The sequence below is a fragment of the Embiotoca jacksoni genome, unplaced genomic scaffold (assembly GCF_022577435.1).
Source record: "Embiotoca jacksoni isolate LCO1_2020_lvr unplaced genomic scaffold, fEmbJac1.0.p SCAF_15, whole genome shotgun sequence".
In the NCBI taxonomy this organism is placed as follows: Eukaryota; Metazoa; Chordata; class Actinopteri; family Embiotocidae; genus Embiotoca; species Embiotoca jacksoni.
The window spans coordinates 10,834,086-10,852,898 of NW_027185285.1; the positions used below are offsets into that span (position 1 = coordinate 10,834,086).

Below are 18,813 nucleotides of genomic sequence, written 5' to 3' on the forward strand. Positions count from 1 at the left end.
ATACGCGCGGGGCTCGAGTAAGTAAACACGTGCTGAACTTTGAACACAATGATCCTTTTTTTTTTTTTTTTTTTTTTTTTTTTAAATATATATATATAAGTTAAGCGATTATTTATAGGATGTTGTCAAATAGTCTATAAACTTAAAATAAAAAATAAAAAAAATAAAAAAAATTCGACTTTATTTCTTTCCACAACACGCATGGATAATTTTTATTTTTATTTTTTTATTTTTTTATTTATTTCACTTTGTTAATCCCCTAGGGGAAATTTCTTTGCTACAGCAGGGGGGAGCTGCTGCAACAGGCTGCCACTAGCGCCGCGCCAGGTAACCTGACCTGAGGTGCATGTTTTTGGATAACACAAAATGTGATGGATTCCCTTTATTGGAGGTCTGATAATCGATGATATTTGTCTGACAGATAGTTCACTTTTAGGTTTTGTTTTTTTTGTTTTGAAAAAATGTGAACATTGATGAAGACATTTTCACTGTCTTCTAAGCAAGATTTTTTTTTTTTTTTTTTTTTTTTTTTTTTTTTTTTTTTTTTAACCGTGCCGAGTCGTTATGTATTCATTTTGATGCATCAGGAACATTGTGATGTTTTTGCAACTTTACTTTCAATCAGTTAAAAAATATTTTCTGATCAACACCTTTTGAAGCATTTGTGCTAAATTATCTTATTCCAGTAAACAAGAATATTAAGCACTTAGAAAATGTACCCAAGATAAACAATGGATTTTAGTCAGTTTTAATGACAACATTGCTGAAGGAATTAATAGTCTGTGTAAATGTAAAATTCTGTATTTTTTTTTTTTATTACTTGTCTAATATTTATGTGCAGTATTTCAATATAAAAATAACAATTCAGGTATATTTAATCTGGTCCATTTTAAGCACATGAAGTGAAGTCAGAGTCTATACAAATTGTATACATTTATTTTTTTAGAGGTTACAAAAGAAAAAAAAGCAGTAAAAAAAATAACAATTCTGTTGTACAGTGTAGTGTGAATAGAAATGTCATACTTGTTGACCTTCAGTAAAACAGAGAAAAATATCCAGAAAGTTACAGTTTTTCTTTTAAAAAAAAACATAAATTGTGTTCATAAAACAAAACACAAGCCACATTAGTTTGACACTTTTAAGTATGAGCTGCATCACTGGTTTGCAGTCCAGATTATAAATATTAGGGCTGTTACACATTTTTGTTCTACAGGTTCTTTTCTTTAGCACATTTAATTTGAAACAAAATAATGGATTCTTTATATTGATGTACACACACTCAAAGTAAAGCTGGGACTTGGCACTTCTATATTGTATTATGTATTTAATTTCAAATTGAATGTGCTAAAGCAAAGAACATGGAGAACAAAAATGTAAAACTGTCCAAATCAGTTTGGTCTGGACTTTATGTCTTAAAGGCTTCAACCTATAACATTATTCCATCTTTGTGTCGTCACAGCTTCTCTTTCCACTCACAACATAAAAACGGGGCACCTTGTGTCATCACTTAAGTTTAATGTTTGAAAGTACAATTATGAAATCAAATGAGTGTAATAAGCTGTCTCAAAAGAAAAAAATAACGCTGCGTGATTCCTGTTACGACAGGAATTCCTACAGGTGGGTCTGTACTAACATGTACTTATCCTGTGTGGCTCATATCAGTCTTAGTTTTAATTATTTTTACTCTTCTCCTATTGTAGGGAGTCCAGCTTGGCTATATATAGCTATAATTATGAGAATTACAACATTTCTGTTTATACATAACCCTATTGTGGCCTCCTATAAAATTCTAGGTATAACTCTTTGTCATATGCACATAGAATAGTAGGATGATTTCATGTTAAGCTTCTGTAGAGACCTGGCAGCCTGCTGGCAGCTGTATAGGAGACGTTAGAATCTAGTTTGTGCTTTGACTATACTGTATAGTACACATATCTACTCCTCGTCTACTGCAGCCTGTCCAGTTCAACCCAGGCTACTGTCCTCTGCTGGCTGTTGATGGCGTTACGTAAGGCTGCCAGGAGCTCATCAGTGCAGCTCCATGTGTTAGGCTCCAGCGTGTAGTAAAGCAGGGGCAGTGTCTCCAGCTGCAGCTCCTCAGCCTGGCACACCTCCTCCATGACACTGTGCTCCCCACACTTTGGAAGAAACTTCCTGTTTCAAGGGTTGGATTTAAAAAAATATAGTTTGCATTCTTTCAAAAGAGGAATCCTCCGACAGATGAGGTAAAATGCTCATTTACTCTATGATGTGAATTGCCTGAGATTTATGAGGAACCTGGACAACCCCGAATAAAGTACATGCTGCTATGATCAGACAAGAACTTACTGTGGCATTGAACTAACTTTACTTGCAAAGCAAATGAATGCGCACATACCTTAACTTCTTGTGCTTTCTTTTCTTTGGGCGGACATGTATGACGATGGGGTAAATCCCCTGTCTCAGTAAACTCTCAACACTGGGCAGCCCCAGCTCTAGCAGACAATGCTTGTCCTGACACAGGGATAAGGGGGAAAAATAGGATAAAGTGTAGTAATGTACGTTCAGTACTATTACCATGGCAACTTACTCTCTCCGTTAAATGAGCAAGTGAAACAGTTAATATCTATAATTGGTTATTGATTTTACCGACAAACATCCTCTTCCATGAAAATTACCTTTGTGCCTTGAAATTATTACAGTTATTGAGCAAAATGGGGGATAATTCAGCAATGGGAAAGTGTGTTTACCTGGCAGAAGAAAAAACAGCCTGATTCTTTAAACTAGAAATACCACCTTGTGGTTGTATGCCTCAGCAGACCAGTCAAGTTGAAGTTTACGTTCATGTCTGTCCAGACTCGTATAACATATTTAGTGAAGACTTTGAAGGAATTTGGTCAATAAAGCTGATACTGCAAGCACAGAAGATCTAAGCAATCAGCACGGTTTCAAGATGGACACCAAAGATTAGTGTCACCAATTAAGTAACGAGCCGAATGTGAAATATGGTCACCATCTCCCCTGCTGTTCATGAGTTATGGCTTTCAATAATGGCTAGAAAAGGTTTTTTTGCTGAACATAATGTCACAGTGAAAGTGACCTTTGACCTGTCAGATGTAAAATGTCATCACTTCATTTTATTCCATTAGACAGTGGTGCTAAATTTTTTTATAATTATGTAAACTTTTGAGCTATGGTCACAAACATGAGTTCACAGTGAACTTTGACCTTTGACTGTCCAAATTAATTTGGTCTGGACTTTATGTCTTAAAGGATTAACCTTTTTTTTTTTACCTGGCTGATGACATCCTGAATTGATTGCAGCCGTATGCCCAGAGCCTGCTCTGGACTACCGGAATCCAAGAAGAATATGCTCTTGTCTTGTCTCTCTGAAGCCTGAATGGGCTCTAACAAAACAGGAAACAAAGGAAATGGTGGATCATGTGATGGTCAAATGAAGAATCACCAAACTTTGTTATAGGTGTGTGTGTGTGTGTGTGTGTGTGTGTGTGTGTGTGTTGTGCGCATACCTGGTGGGCATGTGTTGAACTTCAAACCAGACTCTGCTGGCTGCAGCAGCCTCTCTATCAGACCGCGGGAGAGAAGAGAGGGGGAGAAGATGACGGGCCGCTTTGTCTGAACCTGCACCGGCTGCACTAAACTGTACGGGATTAAGTGGTCCTCGTGACCTGAGGAGGAAAAGCACACACACATGAATGCAAAGTGCACACATACAGAGAAATGTATGATTTATTGCACAATGTTGTTGCGTCTTACGTTTGGTGAGTGTGTAAAAGACTTGCTGTGTGGAACCGATCCCACGGCAACAGGGGTCCACTGCTTTGACCAATCGTACACGGCCCGAGGTTTTCTTGAAAAACTACAAGTAGGAAAATGTAGAAAAATAAAAGAGTTTAAGTGTGGTAAGGGGTTCTGTGACAGTTTGGTTAAGCACCCAGAAACTGGGCATACTGTTCATGTAATTTCAGTACGAGTAGACTTACCACCTTCTTCTTAAAGTCCTTTTGCTCCAGGGCCATTTTTTGTAACCTCACGAGTAACAACTGTTGTGCCCTGAGAGGGAAATGGGTGTAATTCAGATTATTTACATTTCTTACGTTGCTGCTTTTGGCTTATTTTTAACAGCTCTGTATACACTACAAATCAAACTAGTGAATATTTGTCTGTCAGAATGAGTGTAAAAAAACCCTCATTAGCAAGAATTAGGATATCGTCTGGGTAAACAAGGTCTAATGGGCATACCTGTTGAAGTTGGGCATGGTTCCTGTTTGCAGGAACTTGGCTGTGCTTGGGTCCACCAGGGAACAGCGCCAGTGGTATTTTCCATTGTACCTTGTGTCTGTAACATGTATGATGTCATCACAGGACACACCCAGGGATGGCGGGTCACCAAGGGGTTCCATGTTGAGGTTGACACGCACATAGAAGGAGTCGGCACCCATAAAAGTAGGCGAGGAAAGCTCAGAGCACAGCTTTGAGTAGGCTGAGGACAGGAAGCAGAAGAGAGGGGGAGGGGCTTAGGAACACGACTTCACGTATGTCATGAGGAGAGGTTTCAAGAACACAATACTACTATTTGATAATGACTTTTAAATCACCGAGATACCAGACTCACCTTCTGGGTTGCTCTGGTATTTAAGTGTTGAAGGTTCGGTCCACCACTGCAGAGAAAAGTGGGCGACCTCAGCAGTGCACTGACCCAGCTGCACACTTCCCCCACCGAACAGAACCCGCTCCAGCTAAACAACATGACGACAAACCTGCAGGTTATGCTACAGCTTTACATTCTTATCATCATTCTTCTGTCTGTCTTATGTTTCTTTTACACTTTCTACAGTCAAGGAATTTTCTGAAATTGTCACACGGCCAGTACAGTGAAACTGCGAATGGCTCATTAAATCAGTTACACAATTCCATACACAATTGCAGTGTGTATGAGCTACAGAACACATTCTCTTTATGGAGCACAATGCACATTTACAAACATCATACAGGATTTATTCACCAAACACACCTCCAGCAGCTCACTGCCCTCCTTCAGTCCACATTGTTCAGCCGGTGAACAAGCTCTCACATGGCTGACAAAGATTCCTGTTTTGTTTCCACCGACTATCGTGATATCGTCTGCTAGAGTGGCTCTTCCATGCTTTGGTGAGGTAGGGGGGCTTGAAGATGGGGAGCAGGGGGAATTCCTGAGAGATGGGAAGGATTTGTATAAGCAAAAAGTGAACTTTTTCCTTTGCCCTAAGAATTTATTCTTAGGGCATCATGTTGTATGTATTGATGATATTGGCACGTAAAGTGTTAAAACACTTTCAAAACTAAAACCCAGTTATCAACTTTTAATGCATATTGAAGCTTCCACAAACAAAGTAAAATCACTCAGTTGTGAAATGGTCCATGGGCCAAAATTCACATCACCCCAATCATTTATACTGCAGTTAGTAAGTCAAAACCTTTGGCTGCACCATTCTCACCTATAAAGATGTTAGATGAGACTGTGGGTAAGTTACATTTTTGGTTATCAAGCAAAAATAAATCCCACAACTCAATGCTTTAACACAACTTCTACTGGTTTTCAGTGAGAGGCTGCAGGATTGTACCTGTTACCACTGGCACTGGGTTGGTGTGAAGTGACATTGGGAAGGTTGACCAAGTCAGGGGGGAAGGGATGAGAGTGTAACGAGTTCCAGGAATCCCACAATGACGGTTCACTCTGCTCACCTGAAAACACCAGAGAGCCTGCTAATGTACACTGACAACGTGCCACGTGCAAAGAAAGCAAAAGCAGAACTGGAGTCTCGTTTCTAAAGCTGTACTTTGATGCTAAATGACAAAGGAAAATCACATACCATCAATTGCAAGTAAATTTCTCTGATTTTCCTGCATGACTGATGACTAATAAAAGGTAAATATGCTAAACTGGATGGGCCTCATTTGGTTTTCAAAGAGACCGTCCTGGTTGTTCAAGCAAAATATAATCAAATATACCTGAAATGTTATCATTCTCATCACTTCCCCACGAGTCCAAGTCAAACCTTTGTGGAGAAAACAAGGAGGATGTTAATCAAATGAAATAAAAATGGAAAATTACAAGGTGAAAAATATGTACTGGCAATATCTGTGTGGCTGTTAAACTCACTCCGCGTTAAATCGTCGGTTGATGGAGTTCATACAAGGAGGGAAGGGGAACGTGGAGAGACGATTTATTTCCTTTTCATTGTTTTCAGTCTGAGGGTAGACAGTTAAATATAAAAAACACTGATTCTGAGTCTCAGTCTTTCTTTTTTCTTTGATTCCTATGTTTGTAAAAGAGCAGAGCGTCGATACTCACTGACAACAAGAGATTCTCCTCTGAGTTGGAACGAGAATCTGTGAATCAGCAGAGAGAAAATTGTGATTTAGTTTATTATATTTACTTGTGAGAGATCTCGTAACCCCCCCATCCCCACCCAGCCACTTTATGCAAACTTACGTACTGTGCTAAACTAGAGAAGTAGCTCCCAGCTGTCAGTGCACGACTTACCCTCTGAGTTTTCATTGACTTGGTCTCTAGAGGGCGTCTGTGACACAGAGAAGACGAGTTAATACAATAAGAGCACACAGCTGGTGGGAGGTGTTGTACAAGCACCAACACGCCAAGAGTTCCACAAGAATGTGTTACAACATTTTACACTCTAAAACAATAATAGGATTTGAGTCTAGCTGAAAAAAGTTGCTGTCCAAGAGCTACATTCCTCACATAATACAATAACAAAAGACAATAATTAGCGCCTTGTGGTTGTATGCCTTTGCCAACCAGTCAAGTTGTAATTAATGTCCATGTCTATCCAGACTTCTATTATATAGGAGGTGAAGAGTTTGTGGGAATTTGGCCAATAAAGCTGATTCTGAGACAATACTTCAAATATGGATGTTCCTGCAAAGAAAGGTTAGTGTCACCAATTCAGTATCTGACCAAATGAAATATGGTCACAATCTCCTCTTCTGTTCCCAAGTTAAAATAATTATCTGGCCATTATTCAATGGCCAGATAATTATTTTTGAAGAACATTTAAATGTAACAAACAAGTTGACCTTTGACCTTTTGGTTATAAAATGTCATCACTTCATTATTTTATCCTACTAGTATGATTGACAGAAGCACCAGATTCCCACTGATTCTGGTTATATTTATAACTAGGGCAGTGGTGATTCTACTGTTATTGTGGATTTGAGTAAAATAATAATTAAGGTCTTCAGGGGAATGAAAGTTGAAACCCACACTGACCTTTCTCAGCATCAGATGGGTGTTACTGGGCTGGGGGCTCAGGTCCAGGCGGAGGGAGCAGCAGGGGCCGAAGCACTGGTCCTCGCTACACAGAGACAGGTGGGACTGGGGAGCAGACACAGACACAATAATATGTATAAAATATTCTGTGGTCAAAGTGAGCGGATGGTGTTACACGCTTGACTCAGTCCTGTACGTGTTCACTCACACAGTGCAGACAGGGGTTGCTCTGCTCCATTTTCTCCCGGCACCTCTCCCTCTCTCTCTCCAGCTCTCTCTGCTGCTGCTCCTGGTTGGCCTGAAGCTCTGCAATGCGTTTACGCAGATGGTTCTTATCCAGCAGACAGTCGGTGTACTCCAGCTGCAGGCTAGCACGACTACGCAGAGCCTAGAAAGAGAGATGGAAGTGATGGTGTCAGAATTAGTTACAGCAGCTAATATGGTGGACTCAACAATAACAGAAATATAAGTAATGCTATGATGAACTCTGAGATGGTGGAAGACTGTGTTGGGCAGCTGAGTCCAGGCTGGATTAAGAGCCTTTATTCACACTGACCTGGTCTCTCTCCTTTTCCACCTCCATGATTTGGTTGAAGTAGGACACACTCCTCTTCTGCTCTGTCTCCCAGTCCAGCTGGAGAGTCCTCACCTTCAGCTGTAGCTGCTCCCACTGCGACTCCAACTGCAAGCAAAGTTCACCATTACAGCTTTTATTCAAAGTCATGTTTACAGTGGAACGATAAAACCATAATGAAATGTAGCATTGCTTTGGTAACAAATTAAACCTTTAAATGTACTGATTAAGATGACAGTGCTTCACCTTGTCCTTGTGCTCCTCAGTGCTCTCTAGCTCCCCCTGTAGTCTGGTGATCATGTCACACAGCTCCTGCCTCTGCTCTGTAGCCTCCCTGCGGTCCTGCTGCAGGATGTCCATCAGAGCCTGACACATACACACACATTTACACAACACAAAATACACTAGAAAAAGAGCAGAATCATAAAAGATGCTTTCAAATGATAAACAGTGTATTATACACTGCTCAAAAAATAAATAAAGGTAATACTTAAACAACACATCCAAGATCTCAATGAATGAAATATTCCAGTTGAAAATCTTTATTCATTACATTGTGGAATGTGTTGAGAACAAAATAACATAAGAATGATCAAAGGAAATCAAAATCCCATGGAGGTCTGGATTCAGAATCATACTCAAAATAAAAGTGGAAAAATCAGATCACAGGCTGATCCAACTTCTGTGGAAATTCCTCAAGACAAGTCAAAATGAGGCTCAGTAGTGTGTGTGGCCTCCACGTGCCTGTATGCACTCCCTACAACGCCTGGGCATGCTCCTGATGAGACGACGGATGTTCTCCTGAGGGATCTCCTCCCAGACCTGGATCAAAGCATCAGTCAACTCCTGGACAGTCTGTGGTGCGACGTGGCGTCGGTAGATGGAACGAGACACAATGTCCCAGATGTGCTGGATTGGATTCAGGTCTGGGGAATGGGCAGGCCGGTCCATAGCATCGATGCCTTCATCATGCAGGAACTGCTGACACACTCCAGCCACATGAGGCCGAGCATTGTCATGCATCAGAAGGAGCCCAGGGCTCACTGCACCAGCATATGGTCTTACAATGGGTCTGAGGATCTCATCCCGGTACCTAATGGCAGCCAGGGTACCTCTGGCTAGCACATGGAGGGCTGTGCGGATGAGGACAGAGAAATGGTCTGTGGTCACCACCTGCAGAACCGTTCCTTTCTAGGGTTGTCTTGATAATTGCCTCATTTCCACCTGTTGTCTGTTCCATTTGCACAACAGCAGGTGAAATTGATTCACAATCAGTGTTGCTTCCTAACTGGACAGGTTGATTTCCCAGAAGTGTGATTGACTTGGAGTTACATTGTGTTGTTTAAGTGTTCCCTTGATTTTTTTTGAGCAGTGTATATACTTACAATGACTCCAGTGGTGGGAACTGAGTCTCTTATTTGACTTCCTGTTTTCTCAGATTTCTGAACTTCAGCTTGGAGCGGCTGGTTTTCTACGAGAGCAGGTGGAGAGCTGTCTACTCTGTTTGAGAGTAGATGGTTTATTTTGGTATTCTCTGGAGTATCATCTGCTTCTTTCTCTGCCTCCATCAGTCTCGTCTTAAGGTCCTCTACCTGCATGAAGAAAGAGCAAAAATAAATGACTTAAAGGCTTTTTATTTTTTATTTTTTTATTTCACTTTATTAATCCCCGAGGGGAAATTTCTTCGCTACAGCAGGGGGGCTCTCGGGGGGGAGCTGCTGCAACAGGCTGCCACTAGCGCGGCGCCAGGTAACCTGACCTGATGTGCATGTTTTTGGATGGTTTAAAAAATAAAAAAAAAATACAAGAACCTGTCAGGGCCATTACATATGCCCTATTACATTCCTATATGAACAGGCTCAATGCAGACAAAGTGTAAAGAACCTAATGGAAATAATGCAATTGGATATTAACATCTTTTAAGGATAACCTTTTTCCTTTTCCAGGTATTTGCATTTTCTGGGTTTATACCCCTGTGGTGCGGTCAACATGTTGTGACAGCCCACACAATAAATAAAAAGGTAGCTGATAACATCTACATAGTTGATCTGAGGTGTTCAGTTCAGTTCTGTTGTGGCAGCTGCGTGCCAGCCGAAGCAGATTCCCTTGAACTGCCTTGGGTGCAATTCTTTGCTTCATGCGATGAAACAAAACAACTCTTTTCTCTTACCCCGAGTCTTCTACAGCTTTGTTGTCTCTATATGTGGCATGCTATTGCAGCAGACTGTATCTCTAGCAAACAGACCCCTTTGTGTTAAATAGAAATTTCTGGCATCACATTGAGCACATGCAACTTTAAGTCAAAAGCAACAGTTGGGGGACAAATGAACAAATATTTTTCTCTTTTGTTTTAACAATGCTTCTCTAGCCGACCTACCTGCCTCAGCAGCTCCCTCTCTCGGGTTGAGGCCTTGCCTTGGTCCTCCAAGGACCTGGAGTACTTCACAGCCTGCTCCAGGTGTCTGTCCTTCAGCTTTCCCAGCTCTCGACTGGCTGACTCCCAATCCTGACGCAGCCTAGAGATCACAAACCATCCAGTGAACACATTCTTACCGTTTCATACTGACTCACTTGGTAAATAATAAGACAATAGAAACTTTGTATGGCTTTAATGTAGTTGCTCACTACGTTTAAATAACTCATTTAAGCTGCTTGAGAAACAATTATTATCATAAATCTGTAAATCACAACCAGTCTCCTAATTTTCATGAATCAATAATTTTCTGAGACAATATTTTCTCTTCACAGTCTCTATCTGATGTACGAATATTACAGGAATAAACTAAGCAACCTTGGAAAGTCAGTCAAACCTTTCTAGCTGTAGTCGGTCATGCCGTAACTCCTGAGCTTTACGTTCAGCTCGGCTGCGTTCCTCCTCCGCCATCCGACAGCGCTGAGACAGACGACGCTCGCACATACGGCTGTTTCGAAGCTGCTCCCTCAGTTTACGCACCTCCAGCAGCAGAAACTGAGTTAAACCCTCCGGACCTTCCTCGTCTGGGGAGAAAGACACAGACGGAGGATGTTATGATGAAGGCTGTTGGTTAAATCTGTGCAGGTTGCAAATTCATTTACTGGTCAATGAAACTGGGTTTAATGTGTGAGGAGGGAGGACTTTAGTCTGAGAGATCATCAGGGTCAAATGTGGAAAAGCATTTCTTTGTGTTCTGCTTGTACACTCTGCCCCGCAATGAGCATTGAACACCTGAGTTTCTGAACTAAAACTTAGTTGTTAACCACTTTTTAGGTGCCTGTATCTCAGGTCTGTTTGCTAGCCATGTTAAAATTAAAATACAAACCACTTCAAAGTTTGACTGTCTAAGGTCATGTGCCAGTAAAGAATCATTCACACAACCTTTCAAGCAATTTTTTAATGTTGGGCCTGAATTATGTGAAAGTCAATGTAAAAGTTAGTGAGCGAATTTGTTTCCTGTCCAATTAAATATATATATATATATATATATATATTCTATAATATATATATATATAATGGATATAATATTAATGGAAAAACGGATAATTTATAATATTTTATCATGCAAGCAAAAGTAAGACCCCTTCTTTTCTCTTCATCCTTCTTAATCCATATACACCGATCAGCCCCAACATTAAAACTACTGACAGGTTAAGCATATGATACAACAGCTCATCAATAAATCTTCCCTTCATGAAGATCAGAATGTTCAGTTGAAAGAGGTGGAGACTGTAATTATTAGAGCTGTCAAACTATTCTGGGTTATCACTTTCTGAAAAATACACGAGTTTCCCAAGTTTTCTACCTGGGACACATGTGATCACATGTATGACACATATGATAACATGGGGAAAATATGTAGCAACGCTTTCACATGGGAATCTATGTGGGCTCCACACATTACATCATGAAAGTGCTCCAAAACCACATTTCCCCAAAACAATATTCTGGCAAAATACAGGTTTCACATGTGCACAATCACATGAGTTTTTGCACATGTGAAAGTCATGTGGTTTTTCTGGAAGGGTACACTGTCAGGTGTTCCTAGTATTTTGATAACGCAAGTCAATAATTTAATCAGATTAAATAAAAGTTATGGGGTATTTATTACAGGGGTGTCAGTGGTTTTAATGTGATAGCTGATTGGTGTATAAACATGAAACCTTAAATAATTCCTGATCAAAAGTTATTAATTTAAAAGCACATGCTATAAATTAATGCAAATTGTCCAGTCAGCGTACAGTTTGAACACTGGCTCCTAATAGGTTCCCCTCACAGGACACTTTCACATGTCATGTAAGTGTTTTGGATGATTTTTCTTCTGCCCGAAATCAAATTAAGGCTACAGCCTGACTCATGTTCACATCTTTCTATTCAGATGTAAAGAAATGTGCTTGCCCAGTATGAGGGAGCAGCGCTGTGTGGGCTGCTCTCCTGTCAGCTGTGTGTACTGATCCGGATGGTAAAACTCCAGTGATTCCATGAAGGCCTGAAGACCTCGCTGGCCCTGACCGCGAAGAATGTCCAGCAAACGACCTGTTCGATAAAAGGGGAAAGCAAAGTCAGAAAAACTGTAACATTGTGGAATAATTCAGCGTCCGCAGGCACATCAAACAGTGACAGGTGAAAATGTAAATCCCTAATGAAGATGAGCACACCTGGTTTGAAATACTTGTGTAAATACACAAGTATTTCAAACATGACCATGAATTAAACATGGTTAAACATGACCAAACTCACTTGCAATATGAGCTCAAACCAGGTGCTTATCTTCATCGCTCAACATAAACCCTTCATCTTTATCTTTGTTCACTCCTCATTCCTCCGTCTCTGTCCTCCTTTACTCAGTAATGTCTTTCATCTTACTCTCTCCTTAGGTCCTGCTTGTTTCTCTCAATGCAGTACTTATCTTTACGACCTGTTCCTCGCTGACATATTGTTGCACAATCATTCAGATGTTTCTGCTTTAGGAGTTCTAGCACAGGAACACACTACATGTCCTGTACTTTACGTGGATCAGTGCATCTTGTAAGATCAGAGATCAGCTTCTTGTCTGCTGCAGCTGCGTCAGTTTAGTAATGACCCTACTGCATGTTGCTCCCTTTATTTCTTCCCAACTTTTCCCATCATTTGTCTCATATAGAGGCAGCAATGACAGAAAAAAAGTTGCAATCCAAGAAATTTACATTTTATTTTTTATGATGATGTCTGTGTCGGTTTGTTGTTTGTCTTTTCCGTTTGATTTTTAAAGAAGGCACCGAGTGTTTGCTCACATTTAGCAGCATTGAAAGTATCCTGTTGGAGCTATTCATTATAGTATTGGAGCTATTCGTTTTGTTTAGTAATTAAACCCTCATCTATTTATTATGTTGCTGTTTAGTTTGAGTAATAGAGATGAACTCGTTGACTACATTAATAATCCCACCACTTTAATTAATTTGAGTAATTGTTAATGCTTTTGTTTTGAAGGCACTGGTCAGCTCAGGCACATCCGGTGAAGCTTCATATATGGGTATGCAGGTATAGCAGGTACAGACATCGGGAAGGGTTTATGGATTTTTGCCAGGGCAAGAGAGGCAGCAGGCGCTATCATTTTGTTTGTTTACTTGCAGAAATGTTCAAATGCACCTTATGAAACGATTTCCTTCCTGAAGGATTTTTTTTCTCTGCCTAAGATTTGTTCCTCTGTGCCTCAGTGGCTGTTTGAATTTGAGCTTTGATTTATTTTTTGTTGTTGTGAAGTCTGTGGACAAATCAGCACTACAAATGCTGCAACACTGGCACAAATTTACAATTGCCACTTTGATACTTAAGAAACCCTAAAATCGTGATGATGCTTTTCCCCATGATATCAGAGCTAATTTATAGTTGTTTATTTGGGATAGACATGGTTGATAATGGTATCCTGAAGGTTACTATAATCATACTAAATCTAAACCTGTGTGTATCATACCTGTGCATTCAGATGTGAATTATGACTCTATTATGAGCTGTAAATAAGTCAAATCAACACTGTTTTTAGACTGATAGAAGGAACTTTGACCTCATACAGCATCTTTGCCTCATGTCTCTCTCTCTCTCTGTGTCTGTCCATAATTGTCACAGACGATTTATCACAAGCAAATATCCAATCCCTCTTTTGTTACACTGCAGTTTCATAATTTGGTATATTACGGTATATTTGTAGCTGATTGGCTGATACATGCACATCCAACTGCACAGCTGTTGAAGTCATGTTGAATACAAAATTATAAAACCTGATTAATTTGCTTGAGTTAAAGTAATGACTTATGATTATGATTATTGAATTGTCTTTCAAATTAGTCCTCTCTTCCTCTCACCGGCCTTGCTGATGCGCAGCGGGTACTGCGTGGAGTTGAGGACCTCGTCTTCATCCTGCTCATCGATGACCTTGCACTGGCGCAGGTACGGCGTGAGTTTGGCTGGGTTGAGGATGCGTGTGAGCTTGTGTCGCACTCCTTCAACGCGGTCCCACAGCTCCTCACAGCGCTCCTCTGACCACGGTGGAGAGGGACACGCCTCCTCCCGGGCAATGTCACTGTCCTCCACCCAGTCTGTCACACCTGCAACACACCAAAAATGTGTCAGTTAAAGAAGTTTGAGGAAGAAGAGCTAAGTCAAGTAATTGCACATTGAAGAAGATGAAAAGGTAATGATCTGCATTATAATTATTTTACATCAATTGATGAATTTACTTAAGATATGTTTGTTTTCGTGGCCTTTCAATGTCTCACTTTAAACCAGATTTCCAGACGTATCTTATGACCATTCCCAGAATAAATATTTTTCCCATGGAGAATTCCTCAGGAATTTGTTTTTGTCTGACTATGCTTATCTGTGTCTCTGCAGCCATCAAAAGTGGGTCAACCATCTTATTTATGCTTTCCAAACAATAACTTGTCTAACAAATAAACCTTTATTTTAAAATGTTTTAAGGCCCCTAATTAAAATTGGCTAAAATTTTTTGTCTAAGTGGCTAATAAACACAAAGGATTACTGGACTGATCTGCTCCATTTTGGGAATGAGATGGAGCTCCTTACTGGAAATCATACACTGAGGGCTTAGGGGGATTTACTCCCGACAAAGTATCCGTCTCACAGATAAACTTGTAAAATGAAGCCATTGGTCTCGCATGGACAGCAGATGTGGTGTTAAATTCAACATCTTGATATGATTTAACTCCATGTCTTTATTTGGTGGAAGCCAAAATTAACTGCATAAATGAGAAAGCAGTACAGGCTGCGAGAACAACTGCAGTGTGGTGTAGTGCAAAGGTCTGTTGTTGAGAGGGTCACGAAGTGGAGGCGAGGAGTCTTTGTGGGTCATTGTCTCAGAGCACAGGAATGAAAACACTGGTGTGAGTCATATTGAGCACCTAAAAACACACCAGAGGACCACAGACAGAAGCTTTCTCAGCCACATTCACTTCAGGAGACACAGAGGCAAAGCGAGTTTATAGAAAACCAGCGACCCACAAACTTATCTACATGTAGTAGATATAATGAAAAAAGGTGGTGAGTCCGTTATCATAGATGCAAAGCAGGGAAAGCTTTTACTAACTTTCCAAAATAGAAACTACTGAATAAGGCATACTATGACAACATAAGCCCTCAGAAACCTGCGCTGATGTACAGACATTTCTAGAAAATCAGTCATGACGATGAATATTTACACATAGCGGCGCTCTATTATTACCTACCTAAATGATTTACCAGTAAAATGGGAGCAAGTGGCGACTGCTCTTTGCAGCTCATCAGGGTTATCTGAGCCATCAGGCAGGTTGAGGCAGGTTTGGATTCTCTGGAGTCTGTGTCATACCCATCTGTTGAGACTTTGGTCTCGTGATCACCAAGCAGCTCACATAAAAAACTGAAAAAAGTCCCCTGAATACTATCCCGGACTTACCATCATTCAGTTGGAACTGTATTATATGACATTATATATAGAGTATCTATCTATCTATCTATCTATCTATCTATCTATCTATCTATCTATGCATGCAGTTAATTAAGATTTGTTCGTAGCTTCAATAAAATGAGTAAAAATAAAGATGTCATTTTCTATTTGACATGAGTGAAAACATGTTAATGCTGATAAATTACCAGGAGTTGAGATTATTTAGTTCAGAAAATGTACCCATTATTGTAGAAAAATTTATAAAATAATCAAATAAAAATAACACATCTGAGCAACTTGATCACTGGTTGTAAAAAATAATTTTCCACAGACCGTTAGTAAATATTCACATCTACAAAAATAAAAAAAAAAAATACAAACAAGTAAACTACAATAAATCCAGTGGATAAAACTAAGCTGCATCACTCCAGTGGACAAGGAGTTAAAGACTTACACATGTCTGAGGATTTTACAATATGTGGCTGATTATTGAACTAAATATGGGTAGTAAAAATACAGTTCTTATATTTGCCCAATATTTTATAATCTTGGTTTTGTTGACACACGGAATCTGGACCTGGGAACCTTATCACTAACCGGTAACAGGCTGCGACCAGTTCTTGCTGCCGTGTAACGCAAACGTCTGACTACTGATTGAAGGAAAAACTGCAAGTCTGTCAATCATTTATCCAGTAAAACATTGCAAACACATAAGAACGTAAAAGATGACAACATCAAGCACCTTCACGATGTTATTAAAATATTAAACGTCAATTTACCACTCATGTCTTCTCCCTGTGAAGACGACACCACGCTCAGCGCCGTGTTATCAAATCCTCGACATCCCATTCAGATCCAGATAGGAGTCAAGAGTGAAACTGAGGAGTGAGGTCAAGGCATGTGGGCGCCACCTGACTGGAGAGACGCAGGTCCACCTCTACGCACACACCTTGGCGCACGACCTGCTCCAACTCCAACCACAGCCAGCCAGTCAGTGGCCGAGAAGAACCAAAAAAGTCCTTCATTTGATCTCGTCACAACGGATTTCCTCAATCAACATTTCGCAGATACGGTGGGAGCTCATGAACTCTTTACTGTCAGTATAGTAGAGTTCTTACACACTAGATGGCGCTTTCAACCAATGATTGTCCACTTGCAAAGTAGTAATACCCTTTGGGTTGCAAAATATTAGCGGTGAGGTGAAAAATAATATCCCCAATCAGCTGTTCGGGGAACATTGCGTTAAACTGTGAGCTTTATAAGGAAGCTTTGTCATAGAAATGATTTAAAGAGAAATAAGTCATCAACACTGTGACTCACTATACGGGTACTCTCCCTCCACAAACCCTACAAAACTACAGGAGTCAGCTTAGTCACTGGCGCTGGGAAAGGGAAGCCCAACTCATCTGACACATCAAAACACAATGACACAGAGTTTCATGTTCAGTTCTACTGTATACTTATGCATGCAGTGTGTATTGAATCTTCCACGGAAGGTGGAACAGCTGAATCACCTACACTGGAAATGACATAATGGTCAAACATGTAGAGGCAAGTGCAATAAAAAAAAATTATGCCGATGAGTGTGATTATTAAAGGTGAAATTAAAAATGATAAAGCAACAGGTGAAAGACTTGATGGCCCTCTGAATACTGTGTTTGTGTCATGTGTTTTTTAAAGGTATATGATATAATAATCCTTGGTTATTAAATACATACATATAAAATGTATATCAAAATTATTAAATTATAGGATAAGTGGACAGCTATATAGTTTTGAAAATCTGCTTATAGTGAACTCCTGAGTGTGTGGCAGGGTAGGGAGGAGACTGTTGTGTGAAATGTTTTTTTTCAGTTACTGTATAAAGGCTGACAGGAAAGACAGTGTGCCGGCAGAAGAATGTGTCTTTTTCTTGGACAGTAAATGTCAGGCTCCCCTCCGTCTCTAGGCCTCCTCTGAATAAACCGGCCTTCTGTTTTGGGTCTCTGTGGTGCTGCTAAAAAATAGTGTGGGTTTAATGATGTACAGCAGATACCATAATGTAGTATCACTCATGCACACCACAGGAAACATAGCTGAGTGTGAATCCTAGCTCTGAATATAAACTAGCTCATTGCTTGTGTAGAAATCATTATAGATTTTGTCTCACGGTACAGTTAAGCTATACAAAAATAATAATGGTGATTTCATTTCACACACTAACTGAAGAAGCTGTATTTGAATTAATACCATAAAGGCAAAGTGTGCAGTCAGGAAGTAGAGCAAGCCTTGTGAATAATTAAGTTTCCTCCTTGTCTTTTTATCTTGTGAAGTATCATCTTTGTGTCTTTAGTTGTGACTCACAAGGTCACATCTTGCCTCTGTCTGTCCGTCTGTCCCTGTTTTATTGCTCCCCGTTGCCCACTCTGTTCTGTCCTTCTTCTATTTGTTTTTCCTCCCTCTCTTTGCCTCACCGCCTGTCGTTAATTTTGTTCTTCTGACAGACCAATAGATCCTCCGACTGTCCGTCCAGACCTCGGTCTGTGGGGCGAGGGAGGGCTGCCGTGGATGAGCATTCCTGTTGTCTCTGAGGTGACAGCGACACAGAGGAGCCTTTGATAATACCACTGGACCCCACAGTTTGCTCATGCTGGAATGTGTAAGAGTGTGACAGCTCAGTCAGACAGAAATAGGCTGTGCAGAATTCTGTAAGTTCTTCTCATACTTCAGTTTTCAGCTCTTTAGCGTCATTATCTCTCTTTGGTTTCAGCATCATTCAAAGAAACTTGAGCCTGTTGATGGACACTTATGAGAGAGATACTGAAATCAGCCGATCATCATGGCCACAAAAAAGTTGCTGAGTGACTTGTAAAGAGTAGAGGATACCACAGCTTCTATTATGGCAACAGGAAGTGGGTGTGACTGATGACTGTCTGCTGGTGCTTTTCATATCAGTGTGAATATTATAAGTGACTGCTACAGTGTTGAGGTGAAGATTTCAAGGCTTCCTCAGATGCAAAGGAGCACAGGATGAATATGCACTCATATGCCACCATTAAATCTTATTAAATTCATGCTTTTTCTCTCCCATAGTTTTT

General features: G+C 40.3%; 1 protein-coding gene across 1 annotated transcript; it reads right to left on the minus strand.

The window, feature by feature from the left end:
* Positions 1-913: 913 nt before the first annotated feature.
* On the minus strand, positions 914-16,785 carry LOC138198221 (caspase recruitment domain-containing protein 10). The gene is made up of 24 exons (XM_069149506.1): positions 16,516-16,785; positions 14,160-14,402; positions 12,217-12,354; positions 10,655-10,841; positions 10,218-10,360; positions 9,230-9,432; positions 8,091-8,210; positions 7,827-7,952; positions 7,479-7,658; positions 7,271-7,375; positions 6,527-6,563; positions 6,335-6,372; positions 6,143-6,231; positions 5,992-6,038; positions 5,604-5,724; positions 5,015-5,192; positions 4,616-4,739; positions 4,243-4,483; positions 3,984-4,053; positions 3,757-3,859; positions 3,510-3,668; positions 3,274-3,386; positions 2,378-2,493; positions 914-2,154 (listed from the first exon to the last, which is right to left on the minus strand). The coding sequence occupies exons 1-24, from the start codon at positions 16,583-16,585 to the stop codon at positions 1,947-1,949; spliced, it is 3,159 nt and encodes a 1,052-aa protein (XP_069005607.1). The 5' UTR covers positions 16,586-16,785; the 3' UTR covers positions 914-1,946.
* Between the last annotated feature and the right edge of the window lie 2,028 nt (positions 16,786-18,813).